Source organism: Brachypodium distachyon, chromosome 1 (assembly GCF_000005505.3).
Source record: "Brachypodium distachyon strain Bd21 chromosome 1, Brachypodium_distachyon_v3.0, whole genome shotgun sequence".
Lineage (NCBI taxonomy): Eukaryota > Viridiplantae > Streptophyta > Magnoliopsida > Poales > Poaceae > Brachypodium > Brachypodium distachyon.
The window spans coordinates 23,950,323-23,975,235 of NC_016131.3; the positions used below are offsets into that span (position 1 = coordinate 23,950,323).

Genomic DNA, 24,913 nt, shown 5'->3' on the forward strand with positions numbered 1-24,913 from the left:
CCCCTTTGACCGACTCTCCTAAAGACAGAGAATGAGAGAACCAAAGCCCGGAATCCTGGGCTAAGCTCCGTCTCCTCCTCACACGAAGAGCACACTGTCTAATTTATGGTGCCATTGAGATGTGCTGCATTTATAGGAGAGAATAGAGACCCGAAGGCGTGCGTTGTGGACGCGTGTCAGGTGTCGCGGCATCTTTCTCTCGCACTCGGTAAACTGCACGGCCCAGGAGATGGTGTATTCCCACGGCTCGCCGCGTCAATTCAGGAATGCAGCGGCAGCGGCTAGGATTCATTCAGGAATTCAGAAGTACTTCTGCTTCTCTTTTCTTTTCTTTTTCAAATGATCTTTTTTCCAGAATACCTTTTTTTTCAAATGATAAAGAAGGTAGTGTCGATATGTTTCTGCTTGGAATTCTTCTCCCATTTCCTCCTATATTTATATCCTTCTAGATCCTCCAAGTCAAACCTGTCTTTTAGTGCGAGGGGGAATGGTTTGTTTTATCTCTAGATAGATACATGCACATCACTCCTCCGCCAAAGGACAGGGGTGAATGGGTGCTTGATCGATGGAGCCGGATCGGCTGGCATACATACCGGAGTATAATACTAGTACCAGCTAGCTATAGCTAGCCAGCCGTGTACAATACGAGTACAATAGGCAGTAGCTATCTCAACAGTCGTGTCCTAGTTGTAACGCGAAAACAAAAAACACAAAGCGCAACGTCTGATGTGATGCGGACACCATCCCACATACAAAATGGAGTTCTGTGTTTTTTTTTTGCCCCTGGAATCGACGGCTGTAGTTCAGAGAGAGAAAGAAAAATGGTAAGTACTACTCGGAGCAGTTCGCACTTACCCATTTAACAAATCAGTAACCACACTAACTAACCAGGCTGATTCTGTTCCTCGCTGGCTCTCCGCCTGGTGTCATTTCGATCAGCTAAATTGGAGATCTAACGCCATCCTTTCCAAACCCTCCTAACACGACGCGGCACATTTCACATATGCCCGTATGTTGCTTGCTCCCTTCTCTAGCTAGATTAAAAATGAGAATGCACGTTATGATTGACGACCTTTCTTGTCTTGTCTTGTCTTGTTGCGAGAATGATTGATCTAAGAAGTAAGACTTCTCGGGAATTATGATCGGTGTACTAAAGCCTATACCGCCGTACAGAAGGAAGAAAAAAAAAAGCTTAACTAATTCCTCCGACCGCTATTACTTGTCTTAAATTTGTCCAAATACGGATGTATCTATGTGTAAAAAGCGTTTAGATCCATGTAATATTTTGATAAGTAATTGTAGCCGGAGTTAGTACTATAGTTTAAATGGCAAGTTCTTTCCTGATTAATTTTGGTTGATAATATACACATATGCTGCCAAATTCGATGCTGGTATGTTATATTCTTCTGTTACCGGCGAAAGAGATCAGGTATTAGTGGGGACGACAGCATATATAATTAACCATGCTGATTCTGGAAATCTTTTCTGCATATTCAAGGTCATCTCTGCGTAGAAATAGTAACGACAAAGGAGTTACGTAAGCTCCACTCTCGGGAGGTGCCAATGGACTCACGCCCCACTCCCAAGTGGAAGTGAATCTCTCGTCACCGTATCAAACTGACAAGAGTTCCTAGCCGCTAATCCAGCAACTTTTGTATTATTAAAGGGCCAAAGGCACATTAATTAGGCCATTTTAACGTACGGTTGTTCCGGATCATACCGGATTACCGGGGATGATCTTTTTTCTTTGCGTCGACAAATTCTGCAGCTACTGTTGGGCTGGGTCCTTCTCGCTCCACTGGTCTAGCAAATAATGACACGTGTCTTTTGAGATCATCCATCCAAACTGTACACGGTGCTACGTATCTATACTGCCCACACAAACTCTGGCGGCGTGCTTTTGCCAGTGTTGCCGACCATAATCTCTATCCCTGAGCAGTGAAACGTGGTTGTTGCTTTGTGGTGCTTGTAATTCGTGGCATATGCAATACGAAGTACTTTTTCTCTCGAAAATATAAAGGCACATATGTGTACAGCCAATGCTAGCTTAAAACTCTAGGCACTATTATACGACACAGTATATAAATTATACGTATGAGAGACTGAGAGTAATAATCATTGTATTGTGTCCGTCAAAAAATAATCATTGTATTCATCTTGCAAAGTCCTTATGTCAAATTTATTTGTGCTAACTTTCAAAGTACTACTCCCTCCGTCCCATATTAAGTGTCTCAAATTTATCCAAATATGGATGTATCTATGCCTAAAAAACGTCTAGATACATGTAATATTTCGACGCTTAATATGGGACGGAGGGAGTATTAGTATGAGTCCAAATTTAAAAGTTTGACTGCACCTAAAATTATGCAATTACATTTTAGAAAAGAAAGAAAGAAAGAAAGAAAATATCCGCAAAAAGAGTACATACTTAGTGTCATGAAGGTAATTAACGAAGGAATGGTCGCATGACCATGGAGGAGGAGGAAATGATTTGTTTGTGCACGACCAATACTCTATGCTTTTCCTTTTTCCATGGTGTCATTCACAATCCAACTTCGCCGCTGTGCACGACCAAACTTATATATCTTCTGCTTGACTGACAGCTGAGAACAAAAGCGCGTTATCATTTATTTTACTTGTATAAGAAAACAATGATTTGTTTGTGCACGACGAGTCTTCAATTCAATAACTGAGGATAACGTATCCGGCTCTTCCCGGACTCTTAAACCTTCAGACACCAACCACAGAACTAGTAGTGACAAGAGATTATAAAGAAAAAAGTTTATACAAGACAACTTGCGTGCACCATGCCAAGAAAACTCAAATCCAAATTTGATCCAACATCTCAGGAAACAAAAAGAAGATGACTATACCTGGTAGCTAATTCAAGTTATAGTTCGCAAGCGACACTTGGGAGAAAATATTGTGAGATTCGTGAATTGTACAAGGAGGACGTATCTGTGGTGGTATGCATATGCACATGTACCTCTTGCACAATTGCAGAAAGAGTAAATCAAGTTCAGATCTTAAATTTGTCGTCTTCTCAAAATGTGGGTCGAATTTGATTTGGAAACCTCGTGTACATGTATGTTGCATCTACATGGCCAATTGTTTCGAGAATCTGGACGATGATGTTTTGGGAACGATAGCACTTAAAAAACGACGTATGGCAAATAAATCCTCAGTATTGAGAGCTCCAATGGGTAGACCTACAATTTTAACCACTTTCTCTAGTTCCATTTTGTAACCCATTTCTAGCTTAACCCCATACCGTTCTAAACTACTGTTATTTCGAAAACTAGAGATTTTTTAATTTGAGCAGTATCTCCTTCCAGTATATGCATCCGAAGAATATGATCCACAAAATTTAGCATTTATTTTCTACGACACAGAAATCCATGCTGCTACAATATAGAAAGTAAACTGTGAAGATTTGACATAAAACAGAAAAAATTCAGTACTCGACCGATAAATCTCAGAACAGGATGCACAACTGGAGGTAGAAAATATTTCATTTGATACAAGCTAAATGTTCAGAGTAACCACCTGCACCGGGTTCTCCTTGTCAACAACAAATGATCTAGTTACCTTTCCTGAAGGCGTCGCTATTTCGATCGTGTATGACCCATGGTAGCCTCTGAATTTAAACTCCCCACGATGATCGATGTCGCCATTCGCGTGGCTTAGCCACTCTTGCTTCAGAGCAAGGTACCTTTTGCCAGCCTCATTGATTGTTCCATCAGCGTCGATCAGGTGAGCATGCTCCCGAAACATGAACATCTCCCAGAATCCCCAGAGGATAACACCCTCCACAGCAGGATGCGCGAAGCATTCGCGTAGGCACACCTCGAGATCATCAGCCCGGATGTGTTCGTTCTCTGCTGTGACATCTAACTCAGTAATCCAGATAGGGAGACCCAATATGGATAGCTTGTCTAGGGAATCACATATGATATCTCCCACTGGATGGCTGATATGACCTTGCACACCAATCCCACCAACCGGAGCACCCCGTTCTTGGAGATCAACAATCTGCTCGATGAACTTCTCTGGTGTAGATTTTGAGTCACATCCATCTTCGACATTGTAGTCGTTCACAAAGAGTACTGCTGAAGGATCAAGTTTATGTGCTTCCCTGAACATGTGAGCTCTAATGTCCCTTCCAAGTCTATCTTGATAGAAAGACCCATGAAGCATCTCATTGTTAACATCATGATGCTTAAACCGACCTTTGTACCTTGACAGCAGGCTTTGCAATCGACTTTGTATGGCAGCCATCAAGTGGTGCCCATGCAATGACCGAATCCATGGCTGGACTGAATCTTCCACTTCCCAGAATAAGCAGTGACCACGAACTCGTATGTTATGCTTCTGACAAAATTCAAGCAACTCATCGGAATCTTTATAATTTAGCTTTCCTTGTTCCGCCTCTGTCCAGTACCACTTCAATTCATTCTCAAATACAGCCCAATTGAAGTTCTTCACAAAGAAATCAGCAAGATCCTCATTCTCAATGTTACTTCTCCCTATGCATGATCCAAATGCAAAACTATTCTCGGTCTGTTGTATCCTGATAGCTGAACCAACAAGATTCGCGGCATTTGATTCTTGGAACTTCACAATGATATCACGCTTCCTTACCTGTCAGAAATCAGAAAATTAACTTTAATATTTCTCAAAATCATCATTGTTATAAGCAGCCATCAGATGACTTGTAGACAAAAGTTTTCAGTTTAATGATTTCGAGGAGAACAAGATATCTTTATATGCTTATGTAGGCACAGGCGCACTGCAAACTCTCGTCTTAACATAAAGAAAGCAAGGAGTTTCACCTTGTCTGATTTCTCCTTAAGGTACTCAAAACGTGCTTTCCTATCAACCGCATAAATTTGGAAGCCCATGACTCTGATATCAACACCTGAAGGAGGACCCTGAACATATGCGATAACTTTGGATGGCTGCTTTTGAAGCTTGAATGCTCCTTTGATTTCATACCATTGATCCCCGTCAGCTTCCACTTGCCCACCATTAACCCATTGGTCATCTACACCAAGACAAACATTTACATGGTGACGGCCATGTCCTCCAGACCCAGCACGTACCCAGGCAGAGACTCTGTAAGTGGTGTGCAGCCTTAGCTTGTCAGTTATCACCTGAGAAGGCCCCATCCACACATCAGTGCGGTTTGTAGCAAGGACATAGCTACCACTTATATGTTTCCGATTCAAAGGGTCCTTCAGGATGGAAGACAGCATATGGGGTGATTCAGTATGGATACTCAGTCGACATGACCCCATAGGACTCCACCCAGCAAGGCCGCGAGAGAAAGTACTGTTCTGCATAATATTAGCTCCATACATAACATTCTGAAATACAACGAAAATATTCTACCATTAGAAAAAAGAAGATAACTTGAATTAGACAGGAAAGGCTAAATCTTTCTATCTATACTATCTATTATTATCCATGATTGATAAAGGTTTGCCACTCGCAAAAAAAAAAAGATAAAGGTTTGCGGCAACAAACATTATATATCTTGTGGGACTGCAATCGTGCAGCAGTACGAGTTGACTAATCTGAAACACACTCCTGAGGTAGTAATGGAATGAAGCAATGAGTTTACCAACCTCAACTTTTGGGCGTGGTGCAGCAAGGATTTTTCTTGCCGGTGACAGAACAAGGCCATCTACAAGAATGTCAATTCCTGCAGGTGGCCCCTCTATAAAAAGGACAGCTTTGGAGAAGGGAGCATGAAGGAGGAATTTTCCTTTCAAATGTGTCCAGCGCTTATCAGAGGCCTGGTTTCTTTGTTAATAAAATAAATTAATAATCAGTATATACATGATCCCTATAAAGATAATATATAACAAAGCCTGCAAATAATAAACTCAATAACATACTTACTTTGAAATACATACATATCGTTCACGGCCATATTCTTGTACCCACAAAGTAGCACGAACTTCAGTTTCATTAGAACTGCCAAATATCCGAACAGGAGAACTAATCTCATAAAAGACTTTTCTCTGCACTCTTCCTGTGATATCTTGCTGTATGCCATTCCAATTGTGGATCCGTCCCGTTGCTGAAGCAAAATAGCTGCCACTTAAGGGCTTCACATTCCCATAAGCAGTGAACTCATGCCTACAGATATTGCATCCTCTTCCAGACCAATTACTTAACCCTTCTTCAAACTGAGGATTCTTAATAACAGTCTCTATTCCACTTGGTGATTTTACTTCCTTTAAATGTTAGATTAACAGGTCATAAGCATAGCAATAAAAGAACAAATGGATCAGAAGAGGGATATATGTGCTGCATATGAACATACGGGTAAATGAGAACAGTACTCGCACTGAAATTTGTGGAAGGTGTTAGATGAACGCTTAGTATATTTATCATTTTCCACTAAAAATCTTGATATTAATTATTTGCTTAAAGCGGGCCAGAATTCGTCAGTGGCTTAAGCGTAACATTCAGAAAAATCTAGTTAAACTCTGAGAAGCATATAACATGTTATGGGATTAAACTGTAAAATATATTATCCAGGAAAGGGTTAAAGAAACGCACGTGGAAAACACTCACCTTTGACTGCTTATGTTCCAACCTAGCAATAGTAACTGAATCAATAATAAGATCCGCCCCCGCAGGAGGTCCTTCCAGGTAAAAAACCACACATTTTGGCATATTTGTCAAAGAAAAAGTACCTTCCAACTTCTCCCACTTTTCTTTTGAGGCTAACACCCTGTGTTATCAAATTCTACATGAATTAGGGATGGTATGAAAAGAAAAGAATTTGGCTGTTGAACAACTTTAAACCAGTACCTTCCAACAGAACTGTAGTGTGTTGATTCATCTTGATTTTGCAACCTCAGGGTTGCTTTGACTTCAGTTTTACCATGGATATTCCCATCAACTCTGACATATGCCGAAACTGCATAAGCTATACCAGTAGATACTCGATCTGTAATATCTTGTTCGAGACCTTGCCAGTGCTCAGTTCTCTTTGTAACAACAGCATAATTCTCTCCTGAGTTCCCTCTAATACCATCAAGGAAACCGGACCATTGTGATGCCACATATGCGTGGCAGTAGATGGGATGCCATGAATGAAGGCCTTCTGAAAAATCACAGTTCAAAATTATGTTTGTTGTTCCACCAATCAATGAAGACGGTGTCCTCTCTGCTTTCTGCAGAAATTGAAGTAGTGAGAAAAATATAACGGCACAGAATCTAATGAAACCAATTGGTCTTATAGAGCTCACTGGCGCTAAGAACCAAATACTAATATATGAAATGTACAAACTCTGGTGGCAATACTTCTAGTAATGTGCTGGATTGGTAGGCAAAATATATCGTTGTTATAGGGTTCCAGAAATTAGTTTTAGCAGACGATTATTACTTCCTTTTCTACTTTCAAGGGAAATGTAGTACCAAGTGATTAACATGTTACTAAATAAGAATTTGCAGCATGATTGCTGTTATTTATTAGTAATACGAGATTGGTTCACACAGACAAACAGAAACAAGAGTTGACAACATACCTTGCAGGAGATGGTAACTGAATCTATAAGCAAGTCTACACCAGCAGGGGGGCCTTCAAGATAAAAAACCAAACGACTTGGTATACTTGTAAGCTCAAATGAACCTTCCAACTTCTCCCAGCGTTCTTGCGAGGCCAATACCCTGGTCAAACGACTTCCTTTAATAAACAGATGATACTGACATAGTATCATACAAGACAAGAAACAGCATGTTCCAGTTGAATTACCTTCCAACAGAACGGTAGTTGGTAGACCCATCGTCCTCGAGTTTAAGCGTGGCCTGGACTCCAACAGGCTCATGAAGTTCCCCATGAACTCTGACATAGGCAGCAACAACGTACTTGGTACCAACAGTAATATTTTCTGTTAAGTCCTGCTCAAGCCCTTGCCAACTCTGTGTGCGATGAGTAAGTACAGCATAACTAGACCCTGAATGTGGCCTTATACCATTATGGTAACCAGATCCTTCCACAGCCACAAAGGCATGGCAACCGTTCGGATGCCACGAACGAATATCTTCAGAAAAATCACTGTTTGGTAGAATGTTCTCCATGACAGCTTTGTCGGAAGCACCGTGCTCCTCCTCTCCCTGATAAACATTGCATAACAAATAATTTTCCATGTGTCAAATCCAGTGTTGTGAGCTGAGGAGTCCTTATTGACCAACAATCTAGCATACATATACAATATTAGACTTGAGCAGAGAAAAGTCCCCGCGTCTCATGAACCGCCAGAGGTGACACCGAAGCCCTAGCCTCAAGCCTTCCCATGCAACCACGGTCGCCATCTCCCACCTGCTCCTGGTCGTGGTGGGGGTTGCTGGTGGCGGCTTGGTGGTGTTGGGCATCGGGTGCTTCTGCTGATGCGTGGGGGCGGCAAGCTCTCGTGTCAGGCTTCAGATATTTCGTTTCCCATGCTGTTCTAGGACTTGGTTAGCTAGGGCTCCACCTTAGCTCATTTGGTGAGGTTGGTCGTGTTTTTTTTCTTTCACGCTAGCTTAGCGCTTCCTTAATGAAAAATGAGACGCTTCAAGGCGTGTTCGAGAAAAAAAAATGTGACTTGTGAAGCTAGATGGACAAGATTTAATCTAAAGTAGAATGCACCCGCGGTCCTAATTCTATTTTAAAGGTGCCAAGTTAGTCCCTAATCTTTGAAACTGCACGTTTGGGTCCTAAATCTTTGATAAGTGGTTCATTGCAGGTTGTAAGTGTGTAATTCCGCATCTGACCGGGTGGCGAGGACGGCACGCGGCGGTAGGCGAGGCCCCTGGCGCAGCTGGCGATCTGGCCAACGCGCGGCCACCGTTTCCGGGCACCGGTCCGACCATAGCTGTGGTTCAACCACCTTGAGACGCCGTGCAGGCGGGCGATGGCATCATCCAGCGGTGGCGTGGCCAGGTTTGGTGCTAGGACAATGAAAGGGGGCTAGCTACCGGCAGAGTCACCATGGATACCTCGCCTCCTCCTCAATTGGATCACCGGTGATGTGGTGAAGGGAGAGAGGGACGGACCGCGGTTGGAACCAAAAGGAGAAGGAGGCAGGGAGGTATTTGCAAAATTACATTTCATCGTGTTACCCGGCAGGTGGGCCCAGGCCTACATGGCGTTGGTTAAACGGCAACGTCACCCGGTCAGACGCGGGGATATACAATTTAGGATCCAAATGTGCATTTTCAAATATTAGAGACTAACTTGGCAGCTTTAACCACGGGTGCATTGTACTCTTTAATCTAAAGCTCACATGAAGGAAGAAATGAAGAACATACCTTCCCAATGAACTATCTTTTCTTTCTTTTGTTTAGAGAAAGTTATGTTATCAAGTATTTTGTTATTTTGGCCAGTCTTTTTGTCACATGCTTCTGATTACAATTTGCATTTTTATGTCCTTGCCTTTGTGCAAATTACTAAAGCTATTCCTTGCAAACAAGCAATTAGACTTCTTAACATGAAACCAAAGTCACGATTGATCCCTTAGCACAATCAATTTCCACAAACATCTAATCGCACAGGGTTCACACATTTATTTCAAGTTTTGATGTAGAGGAAAATTCTTCTCTGTTGATTATCGTGCAAGTAAATGTTTATGGGTTTGGTGATGAAGGGACATTACGTTTTGAAGCTATATCTGAAACTGGCAAGCTGCTAATATATACCTGGATTAAACTCTATGTAATGTAACCAAGCATGGTTGTGCAAAACTGCAAACTACCAATAGTAATGAACTACTTCATTTTCGTGAATATTTAAAAATTTCATTTTGCCCTGAATCATATGCCTTCCAAAGAACTACAGAATGGGGTATAATACAGAAACAGCAAGGTGCATGTGCAATGTAGTGATTGGCCTGATAAGATCTCTGCTATTATACCAAATGTAGAGATGAACAGAGCCATGATTTGGATAACACTTTTTCTTTAGATCAATAGGGCTTTTCATACGTGTTTCATTCATCATCGGCAAACAAAACAACATAGTATCCATCCAGATTCCTATCCTTGGCAACCAAATACACCCTGGGTCTTCATTCAGTGGGCAATCAAATTAATGACTAATGGAAACAACGCTGCAAACAAACCTATGATCGATCCTTCCCTGCGTCCTACACAATTCACGGCAGGCTGAAGCAACCACAGCAAGAAACCAAGGAATTAGCTGTTACCTTGGGCTCGGGAGGCGGTGGATCTGGGTTCGGGGCCAGGGCGGCCGCGCGGCCACCCCGGCGGGGGCGGCAGAGAGACGGAAGCCACCCGCAACGGCGCATCATATCATCTCAAAGACCAGACGGCTCAGCGACGGCGGTGGCCGGTGGATGGGGACTACTGTGCGTTGCTGGCAGTCAAGAAGACAAGACAGGGTAGCAAAGAACAAAGGGAAAACGCGTAAAGGAGCAGGGCCTGAAGGTGAGGTGGGTACTGTACCTTACCTAACTAGTACCGAGGTGGCGAGAGACGGCAGCTTGGGGAGGAAGGGAAGCGCATAAGGACAGCAGCAGCAGCGGTGCGTGTCGGTGTGCGATGCGACGGCGTCGGCCGCTATGCGTTTGCTTGCGGAGCGAAGTGAAGTGAGCGGGAAGCAATCCGATGCCAAGAATGTCGCGACGGGAAATCGGTGAGGGGAAGAAGACAGAAGGAGAAGGCACAATTCAAGAATCTCGCCTGGCTCACGGCTTCTCTACGGCCCTCCTCGGAGGCATAGCGGCGAACACCTCACGAGCACCCACCTCAAGAAAGTCAAAACGCACCCCCACGCAGTGAAAATGGGCAGATGCACGACGCAAGTAGCAAGAAGGAGCTTCTCGGGTTACCTCTGTGATGGGCGATCGGCGGTCGGTGGAGAGGGAGGAGGAAGATAGAGTTGCAGCCGTGCAGCGGTGCAGTGCAGGGGGGCGATGGGTGACCGGCAAGCTGCAGACGACGGATGAGAGAGGGAGGGAGGGCTGTCAGGCGGCGACTGTTGAAGTGTTGAAGTGTAGAGTAGACGAGGCGGTGCCACGGTGGTGATTCTCGCTGTCGAGAATGCGGACCAGTACACACGAGCAGGCCACGCGCCCACGCCGATCTGGAAGAACGAGAAGTTGCGAGGCCCGTTTCAGAACGGAAGCTAGTTAGCTAGATCGCGCTCATTAATTTGGTCAACCTATCACGTGCTGCCACGGAGTCAGTCTACGCTTTGCTGTCAAAAAATAATAATTTGGTCAACCTATCATCATGACTTATTGTATAATTGCATTTAAATTTAGTCTTAAAATTGAGACATTTTTATTGGACGGAAGAATTACTGTATTTTTTTCCTTTTGAAGTTTAGTCAGTCTAGCGAAATACACCTTTGTTTTAGATTTAAGTTCTCAATCTCTCGAGAAAAAAATCCTAATATGGAAAATCCCGTACTCAACATTCTGATAGCGGGTGTTGGTCAACGCTTTTTCTGTCCACATACTCCCTCCACCTCTCATATTTTTCCTCCTTTCGACATTTTCCTTCCCTCTACATATCATCTGCTAATAAGTGACACATACTTTAGCTGTAAAAAAAAGAGTGACACATACTTTATATTTTCGTTACGTTTTGCATAATGGAAATGAGAGGAATCTCTGATTGAAAAGACCGTAGAAAAATATTTGTACCATCCAGGCTAATTTTTTTCTTGCCAGTATTTCTAGGTTTGGTGTTTTTCTTTCGGTAGAAAATTTTAAATAAGTTATCTTTTCAAAAATCCACCTAGGGTCCATTTTTTCTTGTGGCTTGTTTGACCGAGTACATTACTCACTAGAGATAATTTGGCTAAGAAACAACATGTGCTGATATGTCCTGCTTGTTGTGCTCTGAAGCTGAAACGACACATCGCCTTCTATTTAACTGTGATGTGGTCAAGATAGTTTGGAGAGACATCTCCATGTTCTTGTAGAGATCTATTGGCACTGACTATGAAGATGTTGCGAGTTTATGGATCTGAATAAAAAAAATGGTGTCACAAACATGGTATCTGCTGGGACGTGGAAAGTTTGGAAATTAAGAAATGATTTACTCCCTCTGATCATAAATTCTTGATTCAAATTTGGCCAAATATGGATGTATCTATTATTAAAATTTGTCTAGATACATGTAATATTTCGACAACAATTTAGGATCGGAGAGAGTACATTTTTGTGCGTGCTTTGTGGACGAGCTTGCAGAAGTGGTTACTTCGTCTATTCAGGCGTTGGCTTCTTCTCTGCGGCCTTGGTCAGAGGACGCTACTGGAAAGGATGATGGAAATGATTGAAAAGAAAGTCTATTAGGATCCTTATAGTTAACATGTCGATGAAGAAAAAACGAAGGCCGGAGAGGACGCTATGTTAACTGTGCCTAATTACTAATTATTTCTCTCATTACTATATTTGGTGCCTAGTTACCAGTTTAACTGTGTCTAATTACCGGTTTAACCGTTTGTCCCAACTGGCATGTTTAACTGTGCCAACTTGTACTTTAACCATGCATACTTGTCAAGTTTTTTTCCGACAAAACATTCCTTTATAACTTACCAACACACTTATAAACATAGACAGCCATCAAACCACACCAGATGAGACGGCCAATTCATGAACTACCCCCATTTGCTTCACACGGACAATGCTGAAATAAAATCTTGACAAAATCCTTCAACGGATAAATAATATCATCATAGACAGTTGTCGCTACATTGCTTCAGAAACCACCATTATCCATGCCTACAATGGATAAATAAAATCTTGTCTATTTACCTATGGACTTTGCTAATGCGCGACCGTACGCACGTCGGTCAGGTCGCGCGTACACTAAGACCAAACACGGAGAGTAGACAGGTGCGTGTCACATGCATGCAGTTTTAATACATTTAGTAAAATTTGAAACTTTAAAAAGTTATAAGTTTCAAACCGTATACTCAATTTTGGATTCATTTTCACGGTTCATTTTCTCTTGACGAGATCTTCAAAACTAGATCCCATATTGGTAAGTTTCGACAAAAAAAAATCCGTGTCAAAAGTTACCAGCCAATAATATATGAAGTTATCACCCCTGATAGTAATAAGTTACCACATGATAACTTCTCAAAAAAAAAGGAATGAGTACTTATGTGTTAAAGTTATCATCTAATAACATATGAAATTACCATACCTGTTAGCCACATGACAAGTCATACAAAAAAAGATGGTTACTTATGCAGTGAAGTTACCAACCTGATAAAATAGGAAGTTACCGTTCCTGTTACTAACAAGTTACCACATGAAAACTTCATACAAAATAGGATGGTTACTTATGCGTCGAAAGTTACCACCCAATAATAATATAAGAAGTTGCCGCCCCGTTAGTAAGAAGTTACCACATGACAACTTCATAGAAAATATGATGCATGGTTACCTATGCAGTAAAATTACCACCCAACAATTTATAAAATTGTCACTCTGTTAGTACCAAGTTACCACATGCTAATGTTGGTAAGTTCTTTCAGAGTATGATGGTAATTTGTGCATTATCGCTTGGTAACACGGAAAATAAAAAATTCGTCGAAAGATATTCGAGTGGGATCTAGTTTTGAAGCTCTCGTTGATACGAAGCCAACGATGAAAACAGATTGTGAATCGTACAAACGGTTCGAACTATAAAATATTTTAAGTCTCAAAATTAGTTAGTACAAAATGCATACATGCACCATGCATCCAAGACAAAATCTCATCACTGATAAGTACAAAATGCACGCATGTAAGCATGGCTAATTAGCATCGCACGTGGTCTGCAGGCACCGTTCGCGTGAAATGACAAAGAGCACGAACAAAATCAACTCCATGCTAGAAATTAATCGACCAATGAAAACCGTGCGCGCGAGGGAACCAAATAAAGAACGTCAGCTCCTTATGATTTAGGTTTACCTAGACCAACTTGTTCTAAGTCAAACTTCTTAAACTTGTCCAAGTTTAGGGGAAAAACAACCAACATCTATACGAATATAAATTAGTTTTATTAAATTCATCGTGATATATATTTTCATAATACTAGCTGAAATGCCCGTGCATTGCAACGGAACAACAAAATAAAATGATACATTCAAAAATATGCATCAAAACCTCCCTTTGCTCTTCTTTAACGATTACCAAATATCCCTTCAAAAAAGATTTGTTCCGAAGATTGTGTCTCTATGCTCTAGTCTCTCAAAATAGAACAATACACTTCCTTCTGAAAATTATATAACATCACCCGGTCAAAGAAGTTTTGAGACGGAATCACTTAATATTTTAGTTCTCTCCACTATCTCACTTCAGCCGTTAAAATAAAGAGTTAGAAGGAGCAGCAAATTTATGTTTTGGCAGCTGGATGTTCGTTTATGAGTATAGACATTTGATTATTTTGTTGAGTATGACTATTCTGATTTTCCTGGTTTTCTGAAGGAGCTTATTAATATTAGATTAAATCAAGCCTAATTAATAAACTGACAGTGCACGTGTATTTTTTTTCAATTATTTGCTCGAGTTGTTCGGCGGATCTGACTTGTGGACAGTTCAGACGACTTGACGTCGTTGGCCTCTCGGCTATCTGTCTGCTCGTAGTCCTGTCTCTGCGTGACGGCCGGAGTCCGTTTTATATGGCCAGCAAGTATTAAATGTGGCAACTTGCCCGCGGATATCTGACCCAAATGGGTAGGATATGGGTCGACAATTATGCCCATGGGTATACCCGATGGATCGCACGATTACTCATGGATAGGGTATGGGTATAGGTTTATACCCATGGATACCCGATGGGTCGCCCGTTTAATATTTTAATTAAATAAATATTATTTTTATTATATAATATGTGTACTCTTTGAATTTTTTTAGCGAAATGTGGACTCTTTGATCAATAAGGATTAATGGATGAACCCTGTTGTAAAAAAAAAAAATAACGACCAAGTGCAAATTGGTCCAGTAGCCCTGACTCGATGACCCATCAACTTGGCATGTTTGTCCATCTCTCTCGCTCCGTCAGGCTCACAGAAAAAAGATATCGAGGCACCTTCTCCCATCTCCAATTCTACACTCGGCCATCGTCTCTCGTTCTCTTTACTAAGCCCTAGGCGCCGCCACCATTCTCTCTCGCAGTCTGTCTCATCAGCTTCTTCTAACAATTCGCCATCTCCTCGTGTAATTTAGCCCTAGGAGGAGACAGTCGTGGCTGGGAAACGAAAGAGGGACCAGCCGTGGCCGCGCCTGGGAGACAGAGGGGACGGCCGTGGCTTCGAGTCCTTGCCCGATGGGTGCCAGATCGGGTCTCATCTTCTGACTCCCGTAGTGTTTCGGCGGAGCAATCTTTTTCTCGTCAGATTCGGAGTTGTTGCCCGACTCTCGTAACGATCCCGCTGGCGATCCCTCGCGGAGTTCCAGTCCAATTCGGTGCATGTAACGGGCCAGCCGGCTTAATAGGCCTAATATACATGCAATCTTGGTGGTTCACAAATTTTTTGGGAAGTTTGACATATGACGGTGAAGGAAACGGTCCGTATTTTTTATTAGATAGGTATAGATACATATTTAATATTCTAGATGTTGATATATTTAGTTTCAACCCCACTGACGCATAGATTTGACGGTGGGGTTGTTCTGATGGAGTCACACAAAAAAACCAGAGAAAGTACATTTGAAAGGACAAATAAACATAGATGGGCATAGCATAGATAGATAGTAAGAGTACCAATCGTCTCAATAATGGATCATCTCAAAAGAAGAAGAAAAAACTCAAGATGGATGGTTTGGACATGGAAGGACAGATATAAAAGATAGGCATAGCTTGGATAAATAAACATAGATTAATTGGTACTTGTAATTAATAGAGTGGTGACAGAGAGAATGGCTCCTGCAATTTTCTGAGATCAACTGTCGTCCTCCTCCATGTACTCCTTCTGGACCTCGACGTAGCCCCTGGTGATGAGATCGACGCGGATCTTGGCCAGGAAATTTCCAAAGTCGTCGTCGTTATTCTTGTTAGCCGGCTGCACTAGCTCGTCCAGTTCCTGCCTTCTCTTCTCGATCCACCCGGGCGGGAACTGCTTGCCTGGGCCGCCGCCGAGGAGTTCGTCAACGCTGGGCATTTTCTTCATGTACACTGAAGTTCTCATCTATCAAGCGAACCATGCCAGGAGCAGCCAGAGATGCAGTCTCGGGGTCGGATTGCTCCAGGACCCTGTCGACCGCCTTCTCCAGCTCCTCTGGGTTCAACGCCGCAGCCTCAGGGAATCACAGCAGTGCACCCTTCACCCTCTCCCGCTCCCGCAGCTTCAAATTATTCACCATAGGTATCTCTTCCGAGAAAAGGTCGACCGCCATAGGCCCCCATGCAGCAACTTGTCCTTCCCACCTTAGATTCAGGGTGTTCTGCACGCTCTAGAACGATTCAGACGAATATGGATTTGGGCTGTATGCGGTGCCGCCTCGATCTACGTAAAGCCAGAGGCGAACCCTAGATTAAGGTAAAGGGTACTAGCTCCTACACGAGCCCTGCCGGAGTCGGATGACACCGTCGATTCCAGTCCGCCACGGACACCCCGGTTCCGATTAGTCTTGAACTTTGTTTTTTTCTTTTTTGCACCGCGGTTCAATACTTTTTTTTTTTAGGAAACATAGCACATATGCAAGCACTTACGTACACGCCCACGGTACACTCTCCCCTAAGAACGCACGCACGCACACCTTACCCCTATGAGCACCTCCGAGAGACTGGTCCACTGGCCGAACATCTTGAGGTGACGAAATCACTACAGACGCCTCGTAGTTGATGGTACGTCACTCCCACTGAAAGCACAACGCCGGTTAAAGCTTGGAATAAATCCAAAAAATGCGAGCACCCATGCCAAGTCCGGGACTTGAACCTGGGTGGGTTGAACCAGAAGGAACCAGCTGCGTTAGGCCCAGTTCGCAAACAGCGGTTCAGTACTAGACTTCTTTGAAACGTGCCGTCGATTCTTGATACCGCAGTACAACTACACCCCGATACAATTCAGCATAGTTTATCTCAAAAAATTAGTTAGGCAAAACAAAAGGTATGTTTCTAAAACATTGGAAGTTAAAAAATATAAAATCCCATCTGAAAAAGCTTGAAAGTTCCATCCTACAAAAATTGAAGCCCATCTAAGAATTTTGAAAGTTTTGTCAAAAATAAATAAATAGAAAGTGTGTCACACAAGCTTTGTGCAACGCGCTTGCGCTTGCGAGGACGATTCTGACCAAGCCGCTGGTCTGAATTTACAAATTAGAAGACCATCTCAAATTTGAAATTTTCCAAACAAAAAAAAGGAGTAAAAGCTCATGTCTTAATTTTTGCCGAGGAAAGTTTAGGCTCATCTCTTTAGAAGAAATAAAGAAAAGAAAAAAAAAGAGAAGGCCCAGTAGGTACAGAGGTTGCGGTCTATGCCCTGTTTGGTTGGATTTAAAAGTGTTTTTGACATTTGGCTTATAAACCACAAAAACATCTATTTAGGTGCTTTTGACTTTTGACTTTTTGATTATACCATTATCTAACAATATCAAGTCAAAATCCAAACCCGAAATCACATTAGTTGCTTTTGTGGCTTATAAATCAAAAACACTTTTAATCCCAAACAAAAAGGGCGTCTCGGGCTCACTAGCGCGCCGCATGCTGGATCGCATCGAAACCACGGCTTACTGCATTCAGTACTTACAGTGGAGCTCCGCTAGATAGCAGTTGCAACATAAGAAATTGTTTTGCCTCTTTCTTATGGAAAAAAGAAAACTTAGCTTCACATTCAGTGTATCCTTCAAAAAGTTGGAAATCAATATTATTCCTAAAGAATTATACTTTGCTTATTTTCTACATCTACAAGTAACTTTTTCTATAAAATTCTCAAAATCCTTTGATTTTCATGTGGAAAATCTCCAAACCAAATGAGCCCAAATCTTATACTACAGCCTACCTTTGCCCTTGGAGGGGCAGGTGATAGCTTGATTGAGGAGGAGTATACCGCTGCCCCAGGTTTGCCCCGCCCGGAGCCGTGCCCATGGAGGAGACGGCAGATTCGCTCGCTGCATCCTCCTATCGCCGCGCGCGGAAGCAACCTTCCCCTGCCGCGATGCAGGATCGCCAGGTGTTCGACCTAATGCCACGGCGTCCACGGCCGGGACACCCAGCCCTCATTTTTATATCTCCAAGTCCCAAGAGGGAGAGCGCTGCTTGTTTATACGGAAAAGAAATTGTAGCGCGCTCATAAGCAGCATCACCGAGCTTCGACCCTAGGCAAGAATCCTGCCCCTGTACCTATCTGTCTTGCCTTTTATTTTTTGTAGTTCCCCTTCCTGCTATGTTCTTGCTCTGTTCCAATCGTGTTACACGATTCTTCATATCGTGGCATTGCAAATGCCTTGTGGGCGTGCATACTGCATACATGATAATTGCATCTGACTCTTAACGGAATTGCACAAGGTGATTAGTATTTTATAGGCAGTAGTGACTATTTCATGTTTCTTTCTTTATTTTCTTGCAGTGTCGCCTTAAGTTGTAGCTGTACCGATGTGCATCAGTTGGACTCTGCAGAAGTGGAATTGTGCGCTAAGTTCTGTCACTTGAGCTTTTGCCATCTTGTGTGTGGGCCAGATTAATATTTAACAGACGAAAAGCATCATCTCTAAACAGAAAATGAATCACAAGAATCTCTTCTTCTACTTCTTTAATAGGTTGCAGGTTCTTGTTGGCCAAACAGGTCACTGCAATGTCATTGGGTTTCCTTTTTCTGCTCATTCAATCTTGCATCCCAAACATGTGCTTCCAACAACTAGACCCGAAGATCGAATACATTTCTATGTATAATGCCAGAAAATCATGACAAAATATTGCACCATATGGAGGACTTATACATCATGTTTGTTAACTTGAAAGATTAAACTCTGAAACTAAGATGGAAACATTCAGGGACGGAGCCAGGAAATAGAAGTACATGTGAGGTACCTCAGGGGCCAAATAATAGGAACTAGAGTTCATGCCGAAATGTTAGTAAAATTACAGGTGAAGAAGTCTCATGACACTAGATACTAATGACCAGATTTTTCTTTTCAAGGACTTGCACACAGCTAAGTCCTGTTTTTTTGTATGGTATTTCTGTAATCATGCTTACATCGGTGAACCAAATAAAAGAATGTGGAATGCCAAATGACCGTAATGGAGTTCTGATCTGCTTCTTGCAATGAAAATAATGGGCTGGGTTATTTTGGCAAAAGGTTCAGTACCACACCAGCAGAACTAATTTAGTAAGTTTCCACTTGAAGCTTATTGGCGTCTCCTTCAAGTGGAGAACACAAACAGCTCCATATCAAAGATGAGCTTCAGGTCTATTGAGCAGTTACTTAGGAGGAACAGCAAGACCAAAATTTCTCAGAGTATTGCCACTGGGATTCATGACCAGAAAGAAGAGAAATCTGTGCAATCCTTGAGGGAGTCACTTCTTGCAAGCAACCAGCTCCCAGAGAAATTTGATGACTACCATGTCTTACTACGGTATGCAAATTTTATCCATTTCCTGAAACTATGTTGTATATCCACGCCAAAATTATCCACGTAAAATACAGGATATTTTACACCTCAACTGTTAGGAGATCAGACGCATTCTGATTTTTGCAATGAAGATGAACTTTAACTGATTGCTATCTTCATCATGTAGCTTTTTGAGAATGAGAGGATTTGATGTGTTAAAGGCAAAAGCAACTTTCTTGAATATGCTAAAATGGCGTGAAGATTTTGCTGTCGATGCCATTGCAAAGGTATGCCATAGTTATTGTCTGTATACATTATGCGGGTAGTTTGTTCAAAGAGTCGTAAATTTTCTTGTACCTTTCTAAATTTCATTCCAATCAATAAAAATTAAATTTTGGAATTCCACAACATTATTGTTATCTGATTGAAATATTAAGGGCAAATGGTGTTTCCGTGTCACAGGATTTTAAAGTTGAGGAGTATGATGCATTAAAACGATGCTATCCTCATGGATTTCATGGAGTTGACAAATTTGGAAGGCCGTTATACATTGAAAGGATTGGCCTGGTGGATCTCAATAAGCTCATGCAAGTGATGAGTATTGATCGATATGTAAAATATCATATATCAGAACAAGAGAAAACTATATCGTTGAGATATCCTGCTTGCTCTCTTGCCGCAAAGAAGCACATATCCTCGACAACGGCAATATTAGACGTGAAAGGATTGGTGAGTTTCTATCTGTGGAATCTTCCTGCTAGTGATATATATTAAGTGCATTTATTGAGTTTCTCTCTGTGGAATCTTCCTGGTTCAACCATTTCTTCTTTCCGTAAAACTGAGGCCAAGCTTTTCTCTTGGAAGCAGGTAATGAAACTGATGTGGTTACCTTGTAAATAGGTCCATCCTTAAGGACCTTCCTATATCAAGTTGCTTTTACTGTAAGAATGTATGGATACAGCAAGAATGTACATTCATGGAACTATCATATGCCAAATATGTCAAGTGTTAAGTGATCTTTCATTTCGACTTTCCTGTTTTTTCAGGGCATGAACAACTTTTCAAAAGCTGCACGGGAGATGTTCATAGAAATTCAGAAGATCGACAGCAATTACTATCCAGAGGTAACATCTAGTCTTGTTAGAGAAGGCCTTGTTGGACCCTGAACTAGCTTGGGGTGACTAAAAACCTGAACTTCAATACTGTTTGTTAAAAGCCTGTATGTATAAAACAGTTTGTTTTAAACCCTGAGGTGGTTTTGCTATATGGTGGGGTGCGATGTAAGCTGCATCGGTCTGTCGGCATATCAGCATAGGTGACAATGGCAGTCCTGTGGCATCCCAGGATGATCACCGAATAGGTGCTTTTTCATGGCATGGGTGGGACGGAATGCTGCCACAAAACCACGAAATCCTCAATGATGGAACCGAGAGGTTGAAGGGATCCACAAAAGCACTAATTAAGGAATTCTACAATTTTTCTTTTTCAAGAAAACACATAATTTTGTGTCTAAATGCATTAATGGATAGAAAAGTTTACATGCTACATGTAGGCGAAACATCCTCAATGAACTCATCTAATTCCTATGTGCGAGGAGTAAGATTAATACATTATGGTCGTTATTGGCATAATAACATCCTGCTTTTACTTTTTCTCATGGTTTGACTTTAATTTAACCGTCCTCATTAGGATTTCTGGATCTTTCATGTTCCTGCGAAACAAACAATCAAGTTGACAAAATTCCTTTTTTGCGTGATCTTCTATTTTGCACATGCATTCCTATCATACTCTTGTGTCTTTCCTATTCCTTCGTTTCCAGAATCCTGCCAATCAAACGGGACATTCATATGGTCTTCATTTCTGGTACAGACATTAAACCAACTTTACATAATCAATGCTGGTTCTGGATTTAGAGCACTGTGGAAAGTTCTTAAAGCATTTATGGAGGCAAGGACTTTAGCAAAGATTCAGGTAGCACATGCTTTCTTTACGTGCTGATTGTTGTTGTAGGGGGAAATAGATTGAATATTTTTCTTACTTCTATGCTGCATGTTAGGTTTTGGGGACCAATTACCTTAGCACAATACTACAAACTATTGAGCCAAGGTAAAGTGCATCAAGTCATAAATCACTTTTGCATATTTAGCAGATTTATCATTTGCTCCTTCCTGCAGCAATTTACCCGATTTTTTGGGTGGGACATGTACTTGTTCTGCAACTGGAGGGTGCTTGCTCCAAGATAAAGGGCCTTGGACTGACACAAGAATTATTCATGCTTCTGAGGTGAGGTATGGTGATCCTTTTAGAGTCATGTGAAATTATCTAGGAAGCATAATTTATTAAGGAGTTCCTTTACTCCATTATTTTTATTGTTGGGAATACAATTGTACTTACCTAAGAAGTCTTTGTAAAGTAGGGAATCTTTCAATGAGATGACTTATGTAATTGCATGTTCACTATCTAGTTATTACTGCTCTTGGCAACTTTAGCCTCAGCAGAGTGAAGCCTCCTTGGGTTCTCCAGCAGGGAGGCTACATTATTGATGTTTGGTCAGCAGCTATTTGATATGCCAGCATTATGATTTTTGATTTCAAGTATAATGGACTAGGTACTTCATGAGTGTTCAATTCATAATCTTAAACTTCCACAAAAATATACTGTCCTGTCTTATAAGAAAATAAGGTTTCCTTTTTCTTTGTGCGTGTTTTCCTTTGCTCTAAAGAAAAATGATTATACATAAAGCAGTTTTCTCAAAAAGAGAACATATACGAGAGAAAATAAATTTGTCACATCTGAAAAACTTAAAGGTGCACCAGGGAGCACTTGCTACCCGGTAAAAAAAGATATTTTATGGAATGTATGACACCTTTTTAGCTTTCAAGTTTTTTTAATTAAATGTACTGTTTGACATGCTCCAGGGGGTAAAATCTTCTTCTCTCCATCACATCTTCATTTTATCTATCTATTGATCTTCCTTTTGCGCTTTCTCCTCCAAGAAGAATTATGGATTCTTAATATTTTATTTGCAGGAGCCTTCAGCAAGACATGTGGATCCAACTTCTGGTAAGAAGCGTACTCTTGGAATGCTGTTAGAGGATAACAAGGTCTGTCAATTTTACGCACTGAGATTGGTTTCTTATTTCAACTTCTTTTATACTGTCAATTGTATCTATCTTCATTGTAACATGTTCTTTTATACTGTCAATCTTATTTACTGAAATTTTGTTTCTGTCCTTGTGAACATCCATTTAATAAATCGGAACAGCATGTGATAGCACATAACATAGCATGCAAAAAATAAATTTTAAAAGTTTTTCTATGGCTGTGAACCAATAGTACAGTTACACTTGGGAATTCAAATGAGAAGATGTTACTTGCATATCTTTCAAATTAGTAGTTTTGCCTGATAGTCAAACTATCATTCCAAAACCTGAATGGAACAGGTTCGTGATGAGATGAGTGAAAATATTCAGCAGAATCCAGTCAATGAGCAGATATTCGGGAAGATACAGGAACTTGAAGATTGTGCTGTTCAGACGAAGGAGGTGAGAAAAGACACTTGACTAAAGAAATTATAGCCTAAGCAATCTCCAGATCAGCTGAGTGATTTTTCTTTGTATGTTCAGGTCCTAGAGACGCTAATATGTAAGCAGAAAGAACTTGCAATTCACATTTTACAGCTGAGGAAACTCCTAGGGTAAGAATGACATCTGCCTTCTTCATTTCTCTAATTACAGGTTGTGATTCCTTTTCAAAATGATGGACATAATAATATATGTGTCCTTTTCTTGTTAATACAGGGATGAGGCCCATGCAGAGAAGAAACAAGAGTAAAATACACCACTAGTCCATGAACTTGGCAAAAATGAACATTTTAGTTCACGAACTCGAAAAATGCACACTTAAATCCCTAAATTGGGACTATTGTGTCACTTTAGTCCAAAAATGGTTCATTGAGGCTTAAATATGCCACGTGGCCGCCACGTCGGCTTCGTCCAGGACCGCGGACTGCTACTCAATTTTCTCAGGATTTTTTTTTTGCAAAATCACCATGCCCGAGCCGCTCGGGAGGGGCAAGGCGGCCCCGCCCAGATGGGGATCTTGGGGCCCTGAGAATCACGCCGTTGCAGCCGCGGCCTCACCTAAGGTTGTTATCAAGCCCGCAATGCTCAATTTTGACGAGAGGACGCCATTGAAGGGGTCGCCGAAGCCGACTTGGTGTCCACGTGGCATGATTAAGCCTCGTCGAACCCTTTTTGGACTAAAGTGACACGGTAGTCCCAGTTTAGGGGTTTAAGTGTGTGTTTTATGAGTTCGTGGACTAAAGTGTTCATTTTTGCCGAGTTCGTGGACTAATGCCGTATTTTACTCAAGAAACAAAGTATCCAAACCGAACAAAGTATCCAAACCTTGGAGTGAAAAGGGAAAAAATGACCTCACTGTATTTTAGTAACCTCCCATGCATGCAGGAACCTATCAGCTGCCCTGTAGGAACCTTACCAGGCATGTAGCAAATTCCTTAGCTCATCCTGTTAAATATGAAATTCAGTGTTTTTCTACCCACAAAAAAGAAAATAAAAGAATAAGTGTTTTTCTTGCATATATGATGACTACTGATGTACCACGCCCTTAAAAGAAAAGAGCTGTAATTTACCCTTCTCTAGTTATCATGAACAAATTCCCATATTGAATTTACCTTCTGTGTTACTTCTGGCAAAGATCTACCACCTGAGTTTGTTTTTTCGGCTGTTGAGGCTGCAAGGTCTAGGTACTTTTTTTGCGGGTATCTAGGTACGATTTTAGTAGGATGCTAATTACCATGCCTTGTGTGCCATGGTCAATGGATTCTAATGTGATTTGGTGGATAGTACTAAAATCTTACCTTCAAGCATATATACTGCAGAATTTGAGCAGTAGTTTTGTTCTGAAAGAGTGACGTATCTGTTTCGTCCTCGGAGTCTCGTGGGAGTGCTATGTAATCCCTTTTTTCTTCGTGTTGGCAGACACAAACTTCAAACCTATGTACTCTTGTTTTGTCTGTGTATTAGTTTGTCTTTTTGAACATATACAAGGATGGAAAATACGAGTTGTTTATCAGTCTCAAGCATCCTACGTCTATCGCATGACTCCGAGATAAAAAAAGAGTTTTAGTATCCCGCAGCAAGGGAATTAGTTAGAGGAACCATTTCATTAAATCTTAGGCCAACTAATCTTGCTTTCTCAGATGACTTTAATAATGTTTAAAACCTTTGTGGGAATGCTTGGGTTGGCGATGTATGATCTTTTTTGTTGATTGATAATTTTATAAACACTTTGGGCAATCTAGTTAGTATGAGTATAATGAGTTCAACAAAGGATATCATCCATTTGACCAATTGAAAAATAAATCGGTTAGCTTCGTATC

The 24,913-nt window shown here is 41.4% G+C and overlaps 2 protein-coding genes across 7 annotated transcripts; one reads left to right on the forward strand and one right to left on the reverse strand.

The window, feature by feature from the left end:
• Positions 1 to 3,354: 3,354 nt before the first annotated feature.
• LOC100841920 (endo-1,4-beta-xylanase C) lies at positions 3,355 to 11,104 on the reverse strand. Of its 2 annotated transcripts, none has more exons than XM_010240494.3 (9): positions 10,848 to 11,104; positions 7,772 to 8,133; positions 7,545 to 7,686; positions 6,826 to 7,190; positions 6,586 to 6,745; positions 5,905 to 6,242; positions 5,628 to 5,805; positions 4,833 to 5,366; positions 3,355 to 4,641 (listed from the first exon to the last, which is right to left on the reverse strand). In XM_010240494.3, the coding sequence occupies exons 2-9, from the start codon at positions 8,095 to 8,097 to the stop codon at positions 3,526 to 3,528; spliced, it is 3,159 nt and encodes a 1,052-aa protein (XP_010238796.1). In that variant the 5' UTR covers positions 8,098 to 8,133; positions 10,848 to 11,104; the 3' UTR covers positions 3,355 to 3,525. The 2 variants fall into 2 exon arrangements, with proteins under 2 accessions (XP_010238796.1, XP_003563168.1); XM_003563120.4 differs by lacking the exon at positions 10,848 to 11,104 and adding an exon at positions 10,203 to 10,796.
• Positions 11,105 to 17,959: 6,855 nt separating this feature from the next.
• Positions 17,960 to 24,227, forward strand: LOC100822389 (phosphatidylinositol/phosphatidylcholine transfer protein SFH11). 5 transcript variants are annotated; one of them, XM_010240498.3, is made up of 13 exons: positions 17,963 to 18,279; positions 18,527 to 18,595; positions 19,305 to 19,533; positions 19,697 to 19,796; positions 19,972 to 20,238; positions 20,556 to 20,633; positions 21,379 to 21,480; positions 21,566 to 21,615; positions 21,684 to 21,792; positions 22,539 to 22,613; positions 22,953 to 23,054; positions 23,136 to 23,206; positions 23,310 to 24,227. In XM_010240498.3, the coding sequence occupies exons 2-13, from the start codon at positions 18,553 to 18,555 to the stop codon at positions 23,341 to 23,343; spliced, it is 1,260 nt and encodes a 419-aa protein (XP_010238800.1). In that variant the 5' UTR covers positions 17,963 to 18,279; positions 18,527 to 18,552; the 3' UTR covers positions 23,344 to 24,227. The 5 variants fall into 5 exon arrangements, 4 of the variants coding, with proteins under 4 accessions (XP_024313581.1, XP_010238800.1, XP_003560250.2 ...); XM_003560202.4 differs by having other exon boundaries at positions 18,527 to 18,586; XR_001406066.2 differs by lacking the exon at positions 23,310 to 24,227 and having other exon boundaries at positions 17,962 to 18,279; positions 21,684 to 21,797; positions 23,136 to 23,176.
• The last annotated feature ends 686 nt before the right edge of the window (positions 24,228 to 24,913 follow it).

Excerpts from the sequence above, each read along its gene's own strand:
- LOC100841920 (XM_003563120.4), bottom strand. The coding sequence starts at position 10,307 with ATGATGCGCCGTTGCGGGTGGCTTCCGTCTCTCTGCCGCCCCCGCCGG. Across the intron at positions 7,687-7,771 it reads AACTACCGTTCTGTTGGAAG|GGTATTGGCCTCGCAAGAAC; the intron begins GTAATTCAACTG and ends TCGTTTGACCAG. Across the intron at positions 4,642-4,832 it reads TTAAGGAGAAATCAGACAAG|GTAAGGAAGCGTGATATCAT; the intron begins GTGAAACTCCTT and ends GATTTCTGACAG.
- LOC100822389 (XM_010240498.3), top strand. The coding sequence starts at position 18,553 with ATGTGCATCAGTTGGACTCTGCAGAAGTGGAATTGTGCGCTAA. Across the intron at positions 20,634-21,378 it reads ACAGCAATTACTATCCAGAG|ACATTAAACCAACTTTACAT; the intron begins GTAACATCTAGT and ends TTTCTGGTACAG. Across the intron at positions 23,207-23,309 it reads CAGCTGAGGAAACTCCTAGG|GGATGAGGCCCATGCAGAGA; the intron begins GTAAGAATGACA and ends TTGTTAATACAG.